This window comes from Rhinolophus sinicus, linkage group LG15, assembly GCF_036562045.2.
Source record: "Rhinolophus sinicus isolate RSC01 linkage group LG15, ASM3656204v1, whole genome shotgun sequence".
Lineage (NCBI taxonomy): Eukaryota > Metazoa > Chordata > Mammalia > Chiroptera > Rhinolophidae > Rhinolophus > Rhinolophus sinicus.
Window position 1 is genome coordinate 23,941,350 of NC_133764.1, and position 13,733 is coordinate 23,955,082.

At 38.2% G+C, this 13,733-nt stretch overlaps 1 protein-coding gene across 2 annotated transcripts in view; it reads left to right on the forward strand.

Moving 5' to 3' along the window:
* The window catches only part of PPM1D (protein phosphatase, Mg2+/Mn2+ dependent 1D), a 70,202-nt gene that overhangs the window by 24,720 nt on the left and 31,749 nt on the right, over window positions 1-13,733 (forward strand). Inside the window, exons 6-8 of one of the 2 annotated variants that reach the window (XM_074320595.1) lie at window positions 1,553-1,601; window positions 2,172-2,255; window positions 2,610-3,265. In XM_074320595.1, the coding sequence (XP_074176696.1) occupies window positions 2,794-3,265 (472 nt within the window). In that variant the 5' untranslated portion in view covers window positions 1,553-1,601; window positions 2,172-2,255; window positions 2,610-2,793. Of the gene's footprint in view, window positions 1-1,552; window positions 1,602-2,171; window positions 2,256-2,566; window positions 3,266-13,733 lie in introns of those variants that run through there. The other variant, XM_019732496.2, reaches the window with a different exon arrangement.

Genomic DNA, 13,733 nt, shown 5'->3' on the forward strand with positions numbered 1-13,733 from the left:
TTTTCCTGCGAAGGAAGAGCAGAGAAGTAGGGCAGTATATGGGGGGTTAAGGTAGATTTTTGTTGTTGTTAAAATAGACACCACAATATGTCCGTACACAGATGGAAATGACCCAGTAGAAAAGGAGAAATTGATGAGATAGGAACAAGAAAAGATAATTGGTGGAGCAAATATCCTGAGAAGGAGAGAGGAGAAAGGATCTAGAACAGAAATGGAGGGAGTGCCTTGAATAGTGCAAGGCCTCTTCACCATGAAGAAAAGGATGAAAAACGGAGAAGTCAGGGTCTTGGTTGGAAAATGTGGATAACATTTTAAAAAATAAAGTGGCTAAGAACCATATGATTTCACTGATAGGTGGTGTATAAAACTGAAAACAACAAAGGAACAAGACAAACAATGAATAAAAACTCATAGACACAGACAATAGTTTAGTGGTTACCAGAGGGTAGGGGGGCAGGGGAGTGGTAGATATATGGTGATGGAAGGAGAACTGACTCTGGATGGTGAACACACAATATGATATATAGATGATGTAATGCAGAACTGACCTGAAACCTATGTAACTTTACTAACAACTGTCACCCCAATAAACATCAATTAAAAAAAAAGTTGCTGAAAAGTGACAAGAATAGTGGAAGAAATGAAGATGGTGAGCCATGAACAAATGAAGGGGGCATTAAGTTACCAGGGATCATCAGTAGGTGACAACCTCTTGGTGTAGTGGCAGTTGGCATTAATTTTAAAAGAGCTTGGGTTTTTGAAGGAGAAAGAGAAATGATTTGGAGGAAACATGAGGAGCAGGTTGGAGGATAAGACTACCTGTGAGAGGAAAAATGATCTGTACTTGAAAAGTTGCAGGGGAGGTAGTTTTGCTAGTTGATAAGCCAATTTTTAGTTGGAACAGGAAGTTGATGGGAACATTGAAGAGGTGAAGACTAAAGGAAATGGCTGATAACAGATGTTGAAATCTAAAGTGCAGTGGTTGGATGGTTGGGATAATGAATCAGATTAATAGAAGTTGAGGGTGGCATGGAGATGCTAATCAGGGTAATGACAGATGACCTGGAGGCTACTGGTTGTGATTAAGGATTATAATGATGGAATTACAACCTCTAGAGGAGGAGGTAAGGTGGGTCAATTGTTTAAGAATAATATAGAGCTACACAAACTGTTCTTTCTGGCAGGCCTTGTGGTATGGAGATTACTGGATTAAAATTGCTAATATTTCATTTAGTATTTTTGCATTTATAGTTATAAAACATGATCTATAGATTTCCTTTTAGTGTTATAATTGTTAGGTTTTGATAACAGGGTTATGAACATGTTTCAAAACAAGCTGGGATTTTTTTCCCAAGTATTTTTACACTCTGGAACCATCTGGTCTAGTGGGGATATATTTGACTACGTTTTTAATTTAATCAATCTATTCAGATTTCCCACATTTTGTGCTGGTTTTGCTTATTTATGTTTTTATTAGTATAAGGATTTTTTTCTGTTTGTATAATGTCAATTGTTTGTATGAACATTTTCCCCATTCCCATTTCTGTATTAGTATCATTCCATTGGAAAATCCCGAAGGCTGTGCATTAAAGGGCACACAGGTGAGTTGATGGTGAAGTGGTCAAAATCCGAAAAAGTGAACTTTAGATTGATTAACTACAGGAACGTTTGCTGCTGAGAACATACTAACCTGCCCACTCTGAGGCTCATTTTAATTCCGTGGAAATCCGTGCATAGTTTTTAGCGCTTATATTGTAACCTACTGGGTGCAGAGTGGGAGACTATAACCAAACTGTTAGAACACTGGAGCGCTTGGCAGTTTTTGTTATTTTCAAGTGGTAACTTGAAGTGATACTACCAAAGGTGTAAAAAAAGTCCTGTACGCAGGGCTCACTGGAAAAAGTACTACGTTTAACCAAAGCTGAAAAGGTATGTTAACAGTTAAAATATAACCCTTTTAAATCTCCGACATACCTAGTCATGTGAAACGAAACTGTGTACCTGATGGTGACAATTTCCCAAGTTTTCTTAACCACACAAATTGGATTGTCTCCCTCCTCAACTCCCAGTCGGATGCATCTAACCCAAACCCAGTTCTAGAGTGCCACCCTTTTTCCAGCCTGTTCACAAACAACCTTCCGAAGTAACGTTTCCCGCCATTTCACTTCAAGGAATGGAAGGTCTTTCCCCCTCGATTCGTGGAGGCCCGAACCTACACGGCTTTCCCCGAAAGACGAGCAGCAGCGCCAAGGCCAGTAAGCAGCATTACGGTCCTAGGGACTGAGTAAAAAGGTGACAGACCAAGTTGCCCGATAAGTGCTCAGTATGCGCCGATAACGCGGAGGGCGGAAACACCCACTGCAAAAGGGCAGCGACCCGAGTAGTGCGCGCGCCGGGTGCCCGCGCTGGGCGGAGGGAACACAGGCAGTTGCAGGGAGGAGCGAGGGTTGGGGGCGGAGGGCGGGTTCTCCCCAACTCGACTCCAGATTGGTCGGGCCCAGAGAACAGAGTGACGACAGCTGGGGAGAACGTCTGATTTGTGTGATGGGCGCGGGCAGGCGGGGGAAGAGCATTGCGCAGGCGCATCTGCTCGGCTTCTCTTGCCCTAGCGCTCTGGCCCAGCTCTCGCGGACAAGTCTCGACAACGCGCGCACCCCAACCTCCGGGACCGCCCCCTCCCCCTTCTCGGCGTCGTCGAAGATAAACAATAGTTGGCCAGCGAGGGTCGGGTGTCTCTCCCGGCGCTGGATTCGGCGGGCTGCGTGGGACCGGCGGGATCCCGGCCAGCCGGCTATGGCGGGGCTGTACTCGCTGGGAGTGAGCGTCTTCTCCGACCAGGGCGGGAGGAAGTACATGGAGGACGTTACTCAAATCGTGGTGGAACCCGAGCCGACGGCTGAAGAAAAGCCCTCGCCACGGCGGTCTCTCTCTCAGCGGTCGCCTGTGCAGCGATCACCGCCGGCTCTTCCTGCTTGCGAAGTGTCGGGGAAAGGCCCAGCGGTGGCAGCCCGAGAAGCTCGCGACCCTCCCGCGGACGCCGGGGCCTCGCCGGCTCCCGGCTGCTGCTGCCGCCGCCGTTCCTCTGTGGCATTTTTCGCCGTGTGCGATGGGCACGGCGGGCGGGAGGCGGCACAGTTTGCCCGGGATCATTTATGGGGTTTCATCAAGAAGCAAAAGGGATTCACCTCATCCGAGCCGGCGAAGGTTTGCGCTGCCATTCGCAAGGGCTTCCTCGCCTGTCATCTCGCCATGTGGAAGAAACTGGGTAAGTTCCCTGGCTTGGTTGGCTCCCGCCTCTTTTTCAGGCAGTTGAGGGCTTTTATAGTACCAGCACCGCGTGGGCCGCGGCACCGAGAAGCTCTATCAAAGTGTACGTTGATGGAAATGAAGACTCCTCTCGGTCTAATAGCACTTTCCAGGGTGGCGGTCCGGGCAAAGAAAGTGGCCTTGGGAAAGGTAGGATTGCTGTCTCTCTACAACCCATCCTTGCTTTATTTCCACCCTTCAAGGATCAATGGGAAGTCGTCCTCTCCGCTGTTTCAGTTTGGTGGCAGTTGGGGGAAACCTGTTTGAAACCTGGCGCCAGATTTTGGCCAAAGGTGAATTGAAAACACGTTGCTACCAGGGCCACGCGAAGGAAGTGAAAGATGGCAAATATTAGAGTGTTCCCTGAGAGTCTGTCATAATTTAGCTCTTGAAAGACTTGTCCCTGTCGGTTGCCTCCTACCAGTGGTGTCAGTTCTCCAAATTGATCCCAGATGGCTGGTAGTTGGAGTAAACTGTAGGCTAATTTAGGAATGCTAAAATGTAATCATCAGCGACTTAAAAAGCCTTGGAAGGAATTCGGTTGTGGTGATAATAAAATGTTTTTAGGATCTTTATGTTTGTGCTGATTATGAAAAAAAAAGCGCGGAATGCGTTACTTCTTAAACTGGCCCCACGTTAGGACTGTGTGTTAAATTCTGCCAGGGCTGTGTGTTAAATTCTACAGTACCCGTTTTTGGGGGTAGTTGGCTTTAGCTATTTGCTGTCAGATAGTTCTCAACAGTTCCTAGTTAAAAGTACCTGTAAGTTGTAACTCCCTGTCAAAGTAGCCAGAGGTAAGGGGGATTTACTGATACGCTAAAAGGAAATAGAGACCTTAATGTCTAAAAATTTGGTGTAGTTGTAGTTTCACCTAAACTTTAAATGTTTTCTAAAGCAATGTTTCTGTACCCAACACATGTTACCATACAGAGTTATAGTTGCTTATCCATTGCTGTGAATGAATGGCATAAATCTTTTTTAGAGAAAAGATTAAATTCTGTCATTAAAAAATCTTGTTTATGGTAGCATAATGTTGCTTTATTTTCAGCAGAAGGACAGAGACATAGAGAACAGTGTAAACATTGGTCAAATACAGAACATTTTTTAAAAGGTATTGTCATAGAATTGTAGACTAGCTTGTTTCAAAGTCTGTTTTCTATTTGCCTGGCTTTCTGCCAAGAATTACTTGATTGACTCATAGAATAACCAGTACGCCTTTTGGAGGCGTATTCCATCCAATCCCAGAGGCCCCTATTATGGATTTGTTTTGTTTTTGTGTAGGCAGAGCAGAGCAGAGCTGAAAGCACTGCAGTATATTCCAGAAATATGTCATTTCATTGCCTGCAGTGCAACTAGGAATGGACAGCAAGACAAGATAGAGGAAGATTAGACACAAAGAACTCTTTAGTCCTATTTATTTTGCAGTGCACTTGGGAGCAACATGGCTTTGCCATATGTTTGAAAAAGGACAAAGTCTGAGCCCTGTTTCTTGAGCATTTTTTTATAAAGCAGGGACCATACTGTTTAATGTGAATGTGTATATTTTTTGATGTACACGTACTTTTTCAATCAAGCTTTCACTCCTGTGAGGCATGGTTTAGAGCCTTATATACCAGACAAGTGTTAAAGTTTGCTGTGTTCTGCAGCTAAGCCTTTTATCCCATCCTCAAAACTTGAATTAAAAAAGAGTATGCTGAGTGTATGGAAGTCTGGACACCGGAGATGTAGGTTTTTAAAAAAATTGTACTTCAGTTCCAAATTTATGGATGGTTCCTCATTTTCTGTAGAATAAACTATAGTTTATAATCTAAAGGCCAGTCCCTTCCCAGTCCACCTTCCGACTCCCTGTTCAATTTTGTTACCCACCTTTCTATCACATTAATTTACTCATCTTTTTCCTAGGTCACATTGAAATAGCCCATATTCTTAAATACCCCCCCCACACACACACACAAAACAAAACTGAAAAATATACTCCTCAGTCTCTAAGTCTATGTTTTCTTCTGTGAAGAGTTCTTTCTTTTGGAATTAAACATCCTTTGTTTCTACTTTTGAAGTACTTATTGGGTTATAGCAGTAGTTCTCAAACTTTTTGTTCACTGAACCCTTTGTACTCTTAAATGATTGAGGACTCCAAAGAACTTTTATGTGGGCCACATCTATCGTATTTACTACTAATATATGAGAAATTAAAACAAAAAATATTTATTAATCTATCAAAAATAAACATGTTAACATATTTTTAAATGAAAAACCACTTTTTTCCCAAAATAAATATTGAAATAAGTATTCTTATATCTGCTTCTGCATTGAGTCTGTTGAGCTGTCTTGTCTTGAAGTATATGAAGCAAAGGAGGCCTCACACACGTATGTAATCGGAAAAGGAGGAATAGTTTGTCTTTTCAGATAATTGTGAATATTCTATACCAAAGTGATAGTTTCTTAAGGTTAGTCAAAATGGAATCTGAAACCTTATGAATGAACTTTTTGTCATTTTACACTGAAATCCATTGATCTCTCTTGCACTTTGAATGAATCTTTTACTCCTGTGATTTTGTGACATGATGCATTAGTCATTTGGAAAATAATGGTTCACTGAATTATGCAGATCTTATAATTATACAATAGCAAAATGACACATTCGGTAATATCACTGATCTCATCAGGAAAGTCTTAAAATTAAGCTGTCAAGTTCACTGTAGTGGATAAACACCGTGTTTCCCCGAAAATAAGACCTAGCCGGACAATCAGCTCTAATGCGTCTTTTGGAGTAAAAATTAATATAAGACCTGAACTTATTTTACTGCATTAATTTTTGCTCCAAAAGACGCATTAGAGCTGATTGTCCGGCTAGGTCTTATTTTCGGGGAAACAATGGCATTTTCCAAAATGTAAGTTTTTAAGCAGCAATTAGAAATTTATCACTGGCAACAGATACTGCCAGATATTTTTCTTGAAGTGAAAAACTCACTTTGTTGAGTTTGAAGAAAATGAATGCCAAATGCCCAAGTCTTATTAACACAGCTTATTAATCTTTCAGGTAAAAATGATGGTGTGTGAAAAATGTGGCTAGTTCATTTCATATCTTACACAATCATAAGTACTTTAGGCAGCCATCATATGCAACAGAAGCCTGTTGTGCATACTTCCCATTTTGTCATACAGAATATTAAAAAGTGTATTCATGGGTGGAGGTTTAATAAAATTAATTTTTATTGCATCATCAAGGACATTCTTAAGTGAAACTAACATGCTTTAAAATATATATATATAAACATATATATATATATATTTATATATATGGGTGGCTATGGCGAATACAATGACCGTTACTACTAGTTCCGTTTGGTGCCAGTGCCTTTACTCCTGCTATGGCACCAGCAGTTTTACTAACCATTCCTTTGAACCATCATTGCAACTGTCAACATGGTGAAAATGACAAATAAACTCTTAGAATTATTATGAAAATAGTTTTGGCCTTGTGAAATCTCTGTAAAGATCACACAGACCATTATGAGATAACCTGTGTGTTTTATCTGCCATTGAGCTAAATCAGGAGATCTTTGGGGGCAAAGATTGCTTTACTACACATCTTATTAATCTCCTAGGACTGACCATACAAATTCCAAAGCAGCTGCTAGTTTAGTTCAATTTCTATGGGTGTAATGATTAAATTAGCTTTCTTAAATTTTTTTAAAATAAAAAAAATGTTCCCCTTTTAAAAATTGTAAAATACGTGTAAGATTTAGCATTTTAGCCAAGTTTAGATTTACAATTCACTGGTGTTAAGTACGTTCACAATATTGTGAAGCCATCACCACTGTCTGTTTTCAGAACTTGTTCATCATCCCAAATGGAAACTCTATCCATTAAGCAATAATTTCCTGTTACCCTCTTCCCCAGCTCTTGGTAACCTCTATCTTAATTTCTGTTGCTATGAATTTGCCTATTCTAGGTACCTTGTATAAATGGAATCATACAATATTTGTCCTTTTGTGTCTTATTTCTCTTAGCATAATGTCTTTAAGGTTCGACCAAATTGTATCACATATCAGTATTTTCTTCCTTTTCAAGGCTAATAATATTCCATTGTGTGGTGTGTGTTTGTATACATATATATGTGTGTATGTATGTATACATACACATACATTTTTTGTTTATCCATTCATCTGTTTATGGACATTTGGGTTGTTTTCACCTTTTGTGAACAAGTATTTGTTTGAGTCTCTGTTTTTAGTTCTTTTGGGTATAAAACCTAGAAATGGAATTGCTGGATCATATAGTAATTCTGTTTAACTTTCTGAGGCATCACCACACTTTCCATAGCAGCTTCATCATTTTATGTTACTACTAGCAATGCCACAAGTGTTCTGATTTCTCCACATCCTTGCCAATGCTTGTTATTTTCCTTTTTAAAAAAATACTAGTCATATTAATGGGTGTGAAGGCCTTTCTTATATTTTTAAAGAACACCTCTTCTGTCTTGCTAAGCCCATCTTGATTTATTTAATTAATATTAAACTTGACTTCTCTAGCATCTTGTGTACCCTTCCCAAATTTACAAAGGAAAAATTATCTAAAAATTTTTAAATCATTTATATTTTTGTCTTGAGGATTTGATAAATACAGCATGGAATGAGAGAGTATATGAATATATCCTTTTTTAAAAAGTCATTTTTTTATATTGAAATTTTTTCATTACTTCCTGATCTTAAGTTATTGTACATGCCTAATTTATGTATGTTCAAATGTATGGATTTACTGTTCTTGTGGTATGCTTGCTTTCTAAGAAATAATGTTGTAACGTTTGTATATGCTTTTTTAGGTTTATTCATTTGAAATTATGTTCTTATTACCCTTTTCTCTTGATAGTTCAAATAAGATAGTGTATAAAGTCGTTTTTTCCCTGTGTGTATCATAGTTTGTTGACTTATGTTATCAAGAAAGCCAATAGAAAGATAACACCAAACTACTGAAAGAAATGAAATGTGATCTCTGATGTGAGTGAGGAAAATTTATCACAGTATTTATAAAGGAAGAGAAAATGTGAAGTTTGTTTGGTAACTTAGTTTGACTGAAGATCAGAGCATTTACTTTAAAGAATATGACCAAAGGAATTAGGAAGAAACTGGTCTTAACCTGAATTGTTGGTTCTAGGTTTGACATAGTTTTCATTACCTTAAATTTAAAGACAAAGACAGATGCAGAAAAGAGGCTGGGAGAGGTGCAGGGAAAGTGAGATAGAACTAAATTTGAAGAAAACTCTTAAATCATGAAATTTAAACCTGTATATTTAGTTTGGTATATCTCAGTTTTTATTGTCGAGGACCTTCACCCTCTTACATATTACATGATCTGAAAGAGTTTGCCATATTTATCAAGTACTCTTTTTTTTCGTGTTTGTTAATCATTACTTTTGATCAGTATTAGATAATCTCTGCTACCGCGTTGTTGCATATATCAATAGTTCGTTCCTTTTTATTACCAGGTAATATTCCATTGTATAGATATACCACAGTTTGTTTACCTATTGATGGACATTTGGGTTGTCTGAAGTTTTTGGCTATTAATAAAGCTGATGTAAAACTTTTATTTACAGTAAAAGTCCACTAATAAATGTAGAAGGAATTGTAGAACTAGAAAATCATATTTGTTAACCATCACAATAATTGACTCAAGCAAGAAACTAGTTATCATACATGATAAAACTAGTGGGTGAAAATTTGAGGAACAGAATTACATTAGTTTCCTAGAGGTACTGTAACAAATTAGCACAGATTGGGTGGTTTAAAACAGAAATTTATTCTCATGGTTCTGGGGGTTAGAAGTCTGAAATCCAGGTTGTCGGAAAGGTTGGTTTCTTTTTGGAGGTTTTGAGAGAGAATCTGTTCCATGTTCTCTCTTAGCTTCTGATGGTTGCCAGCCATCCTTGGCATTTCTTGGCTTGTAAATGCATAACACAGTCTCCACTGTCTTTATATGGTATCACCTCTTTTTGTGTCTTCTCCCCTTCTATTCTCTTTTAGGGATACTTACTTGTCTTTGCATTTAGGTCCCACTCTAATCCAGGATGATCTCTTCTTAATATTTTTAACCTGATTACATCTACAAAACCCCTTTTCCCAAATAAGGTCACATTCACAGGTTCCAGGTGGGCATATATTTGGGAGAAGAGGGTACCACTCAACCCACTACAAGGATATTTTCATTGTCTCAGATTGTCTTCCTATGAAATACTTATTAAGTGCGTAAGGAAAGAGATTATAGTGGAGAAACCTGGTAGATACTACTTTAATGAAGAGATCAAAGGTAGCAGAATTTTTAATGGGACAAATTGAATGTGTATACTGCTTGCACTGAGAAAATCATATTTAAATCTGCTGTGATATTCCTGCCAAAAATGCATAATCTGAATACAAAAATGAGAAAACTTGAAACAAACCCAAATTGAGAGACATTCTTGAAATGATTGGCCTAGTATTTCTAAAAACCATCAAGGATACTTTGAGGAATAATTCCAGATTGAAAGAGACATAAGTAATTATAACAAAGGATCCTGAATTTTATCCTTTTATTATAAAGCATATTATTAGGATAATAGATGAAATTTGAATGAGATGTATGGATTAGATGGTAGTGGTATCACTGTTAATTTCATGATTTTGATGGTTGATTCTGGTTATGAAGGAGAATACCTTTGTTGTATTCTAATGTAGCCATTAGATACTATAATATTTGGGCGTGATGGGATGTCTTGGTGGCAGTGTAGTCTCTTTGGTTCAAGAAAAAGAAATTCTTTCAGTTATTCATACAATAAAGAAAAAGTAAACTTGAAGAACAAGTCTCAGAAAGATCAGAAACCTGGATACTTCCAGGAACTTAGGTAGCGGTTTCATCAGGGCCCCTGCTGCTGGATGCATACCAGACAGCCAAGGCTATATTTCTTTCTTTCAGTAAAGAGAATAAATCAGAAATAGCAGCTGCATTTGGAATCATTGTTTGATTATAATCCACTGTCATTTTCCACGACTTTTGCAATGGTCAAACTATCGAATGGAATGTATAGGATGCCACGCTGCTTTTATGTTTAAATGGTGACATCAATCTTTGTGATTCTTTGAGAGATGTGATAATGTGTTTAATTTACTATTTCATAGGAGAGTGTCTTTGGTGCAGTGCTCCAAAGTCTTGCACTTGGCTTTTTCTGCCATAATAGGCTTCCTGACCTGTCAATCAAGAGCTGTGAGGGGAAGCTATTAGTTGCTGAGGTTATTTGGGGACTAAACTAGCTGTGGAATAGGTTTGGGATTTCATTGGGTTTGAGATGTGCTGGATTCAAAGTCCTGTTTAGTAGTTGACCTCCTTAGCTCTTGACCAGTGAACTGTGGTTGTGTTCTGTAGCCCCAGAATTATTATCTTTGAGCCATTCATTCAGTAGTTACTTAATATGGGTATTTCTCATTCATTGGTGCACAGCTACATGTGAAAATGGCCACACATCACTTAGAAGAAGGTAAACCGTTCTCCTTTACTAAACTCGTAAGATTTTTCTTTTGTCTTTCATTTTCTTTGTTACTTGTTTTATTTTTGGTTCTTTAAATCAAATAAGGCCTTGTGAGTGACGCACCATTCTGGAGATCCAATTTTTCTTCTGCCCTGTTGTCAATTAGGTAACCCTGCCAACTTTGCTTTGGATAGTTAACTCCTGTCTGATATCTGTTACCTCAGGGTTCTCCCATCCCCACAGAGATCAGGGAACCCATTTTAGTTGCAGCCTCTTTTATTAATATTCCTTACTTAGAGGGAAGAGGCAATAAAATGTGTTTAAAAGATTTTTGATGTTTGCCTAATTTCTTCCTTAAGCATTAAAGTGAAGAGAGAGTCTTCTGAACCTTTCTTGGGTTGGATAAGTGGGATGCATATACGTATAATAGATTTAATCTAAGAGCCTTATCTCCCCAGGTCTTTGAATTGTTTTCTTTATATTATTTTGTTAGCTCTTGACAGCTCTAGAAAGTACCAACAGTAGCTAACAGTAACAAAGTACCAAAAATCAGTTGGCTTAAAACAACAGAAATTTATTGTTTCACAGTTCTAGAAGGTCAGGAGTCCAAAATCAAGGTGGTAGCAGGGCCAATCTCTATACTCTAAAAGCTCTAAGGGGAATCTTTCCTCACTTTTCGCTTCTGGTGTTTACCAGCAATTCCTGTCATTCCCTGGCTTGTAGATGTATCACTTCAGTCACATGGCCATTTTCTCTCTGTGTCTCACAACATCTTCCCCTTGTGTGTTTGTCCCTGTGTCCAAATTTCCTCTTTTTATAATACTAGTCCTACTGGATTAGGGCCCACCCTAATGGCCTTATTTTAACTTGATTACCTCTGTAAAGACCCTATTTCCAAATAAGGTCACATTCTGAGTGTGTAAGGTCACAAACTGGGTGTTAGAATTTCAACATACATATTTTGGAGGGACACAGTTCAACCCATAACAGTCATATCAAATTATTTGTTGTTTTCTCAGAGTCATATGGCATCTTAGACCAGTGTTTGGCCTGTGTTTGTATTAGCTGACCCAGAAAAGTTTTAACTACAGTTCTAAGCTAGTATGCTGACTGCAGACTATCTGCTTACTGTTTTTAAATTTTTTCCTCCTGCTTCTGCCTCCCCTCGCACTCCAGTTCAAGCTGTTGTTTCTCAGTCTCAGTCTGGTTGTGTAGGACACAGCTCCCTGGCCCATGCTGGCCTGCAACCTACTCTGTGGTACTAGTTTTTTATTACAGTTCTTTGAAAATAATACAAACAGACTCATTCTACATTAAGGAGGGAAAAGAACTCTGGAATTTATTGGAAGGACATTAGGTAGCTCACAGGTCTCAAAACGGACAGAACCAGGGTACTTCTGGGGCTTTAGGAACTAGTGGACACTCAAAAAATTTTAGCCTCTGGGATGAATCTGCAATAGTCTCCAATAGTTTTCTGGCTTTATGCCTTACCATCTAAGACACAAATACCTGAGAGTCTGGTTTAGTTTAGGTGGTTTTCCTACCCCCAGGCCAGGAGATAGCAAGTTTTTCAGTTCCACTAAGGACCCTATGCAGTAGAGGCTGTTAATCCAGAACAGAATCAGGATGCTAGTGCTAGAAGGGGAAATGTGCTGGACAAGTGTGCACTAGACTTAATACTATAAATAAGGACTAAAATGAAAGCAGCATAGCTTTTTCCTTCATTTGGATTATTTCCTAAGGGGGAAAAATTCTCAAAACTGAGCTATTTAGTTCAAGGATGTGTATCTTTTGATGGTTGTTGACACGCATTTTCAGATTGCTTTCCTGAAGGCTTTTACCTGTCTGTACTACTTTGGCATTAGAATTCTCTAAGACCTCTTAGCATAGTGTTTAGTAGGAGGGCTTACCTGGGTTTGAATCCCAGCTTTTCCACTTACTACCTGTGTGACCTTGGGTGAAACCACTTACTACCTGTGTGACCTTGGGTAAAACCTCTTTGTGCCAGAGAATCCTCAACTCTGAAATAGAGATAATGATAGTAGTAACTACCTTCTGAGACGTAAATGACTCAGTATATATTAATATTAATTGGTACATGGTAAGTACATCAGTACCCCAAGTTTTAAATTTATCACAGAGAACGTATATATTCTATTCTATTTATAATAGCTTTACTTGATACAGAAATTTTATATTTTTGTTATAAAATGTATTAGTCTTTTTTAATGACTCATGCTTATTTTCTTGCTTAGAATACTTAAGTCAGAATTTATATACTATCTGATACTGTCTTTTTAATATGCTCCTAGTTTTAGGTCATTATTTTAAAATTAAAAGATTGAGGTGTAAAGTAGAAAACAAGGAAGAGTAATTAAGGAAGACAATTCTGTAATATATAAATTGACTGAAGTTTCAATCAGAACCTCAGCAGGGTTTGTTTTTTTAATTTTGCAAGTTGCTTCTAAATTTCATCTGGAAAAATACTTAAGAGAATATTGAAAAAGAAGAATAATCGGGGATAAACTCCCAATTATTAAAAAGTACCATAAATAGACTAGTAGCATGAGTCCAGAAATAGATCTGAGGCAAAACGTAGCATATGATAAAAGGTGACATTTCAAATGAATAGAGAAAGCATTCAGTATTTTTAGATCATTGCAGAATATCTCTGTTACATATTAGTGCTTTTGACCCAAAATGTGATTTAAATAATGTTAATATTGTATCTTTGAATATCCTTTTATTTTTAGCTTTTTTCCATTTTGTTTTAGGTGCTTTTTGCAAACAGCTGTAATTACTTGCATAGTTGTAGGTAAATTTTATTTTCTAAATGTGCTCCCTTCTTTCTGGAAGTTCACCTCATTAACCTTGATTGTGATAATAGATTTTGTTGTTTAGATTCTTAGCTGCAGAAAATAGA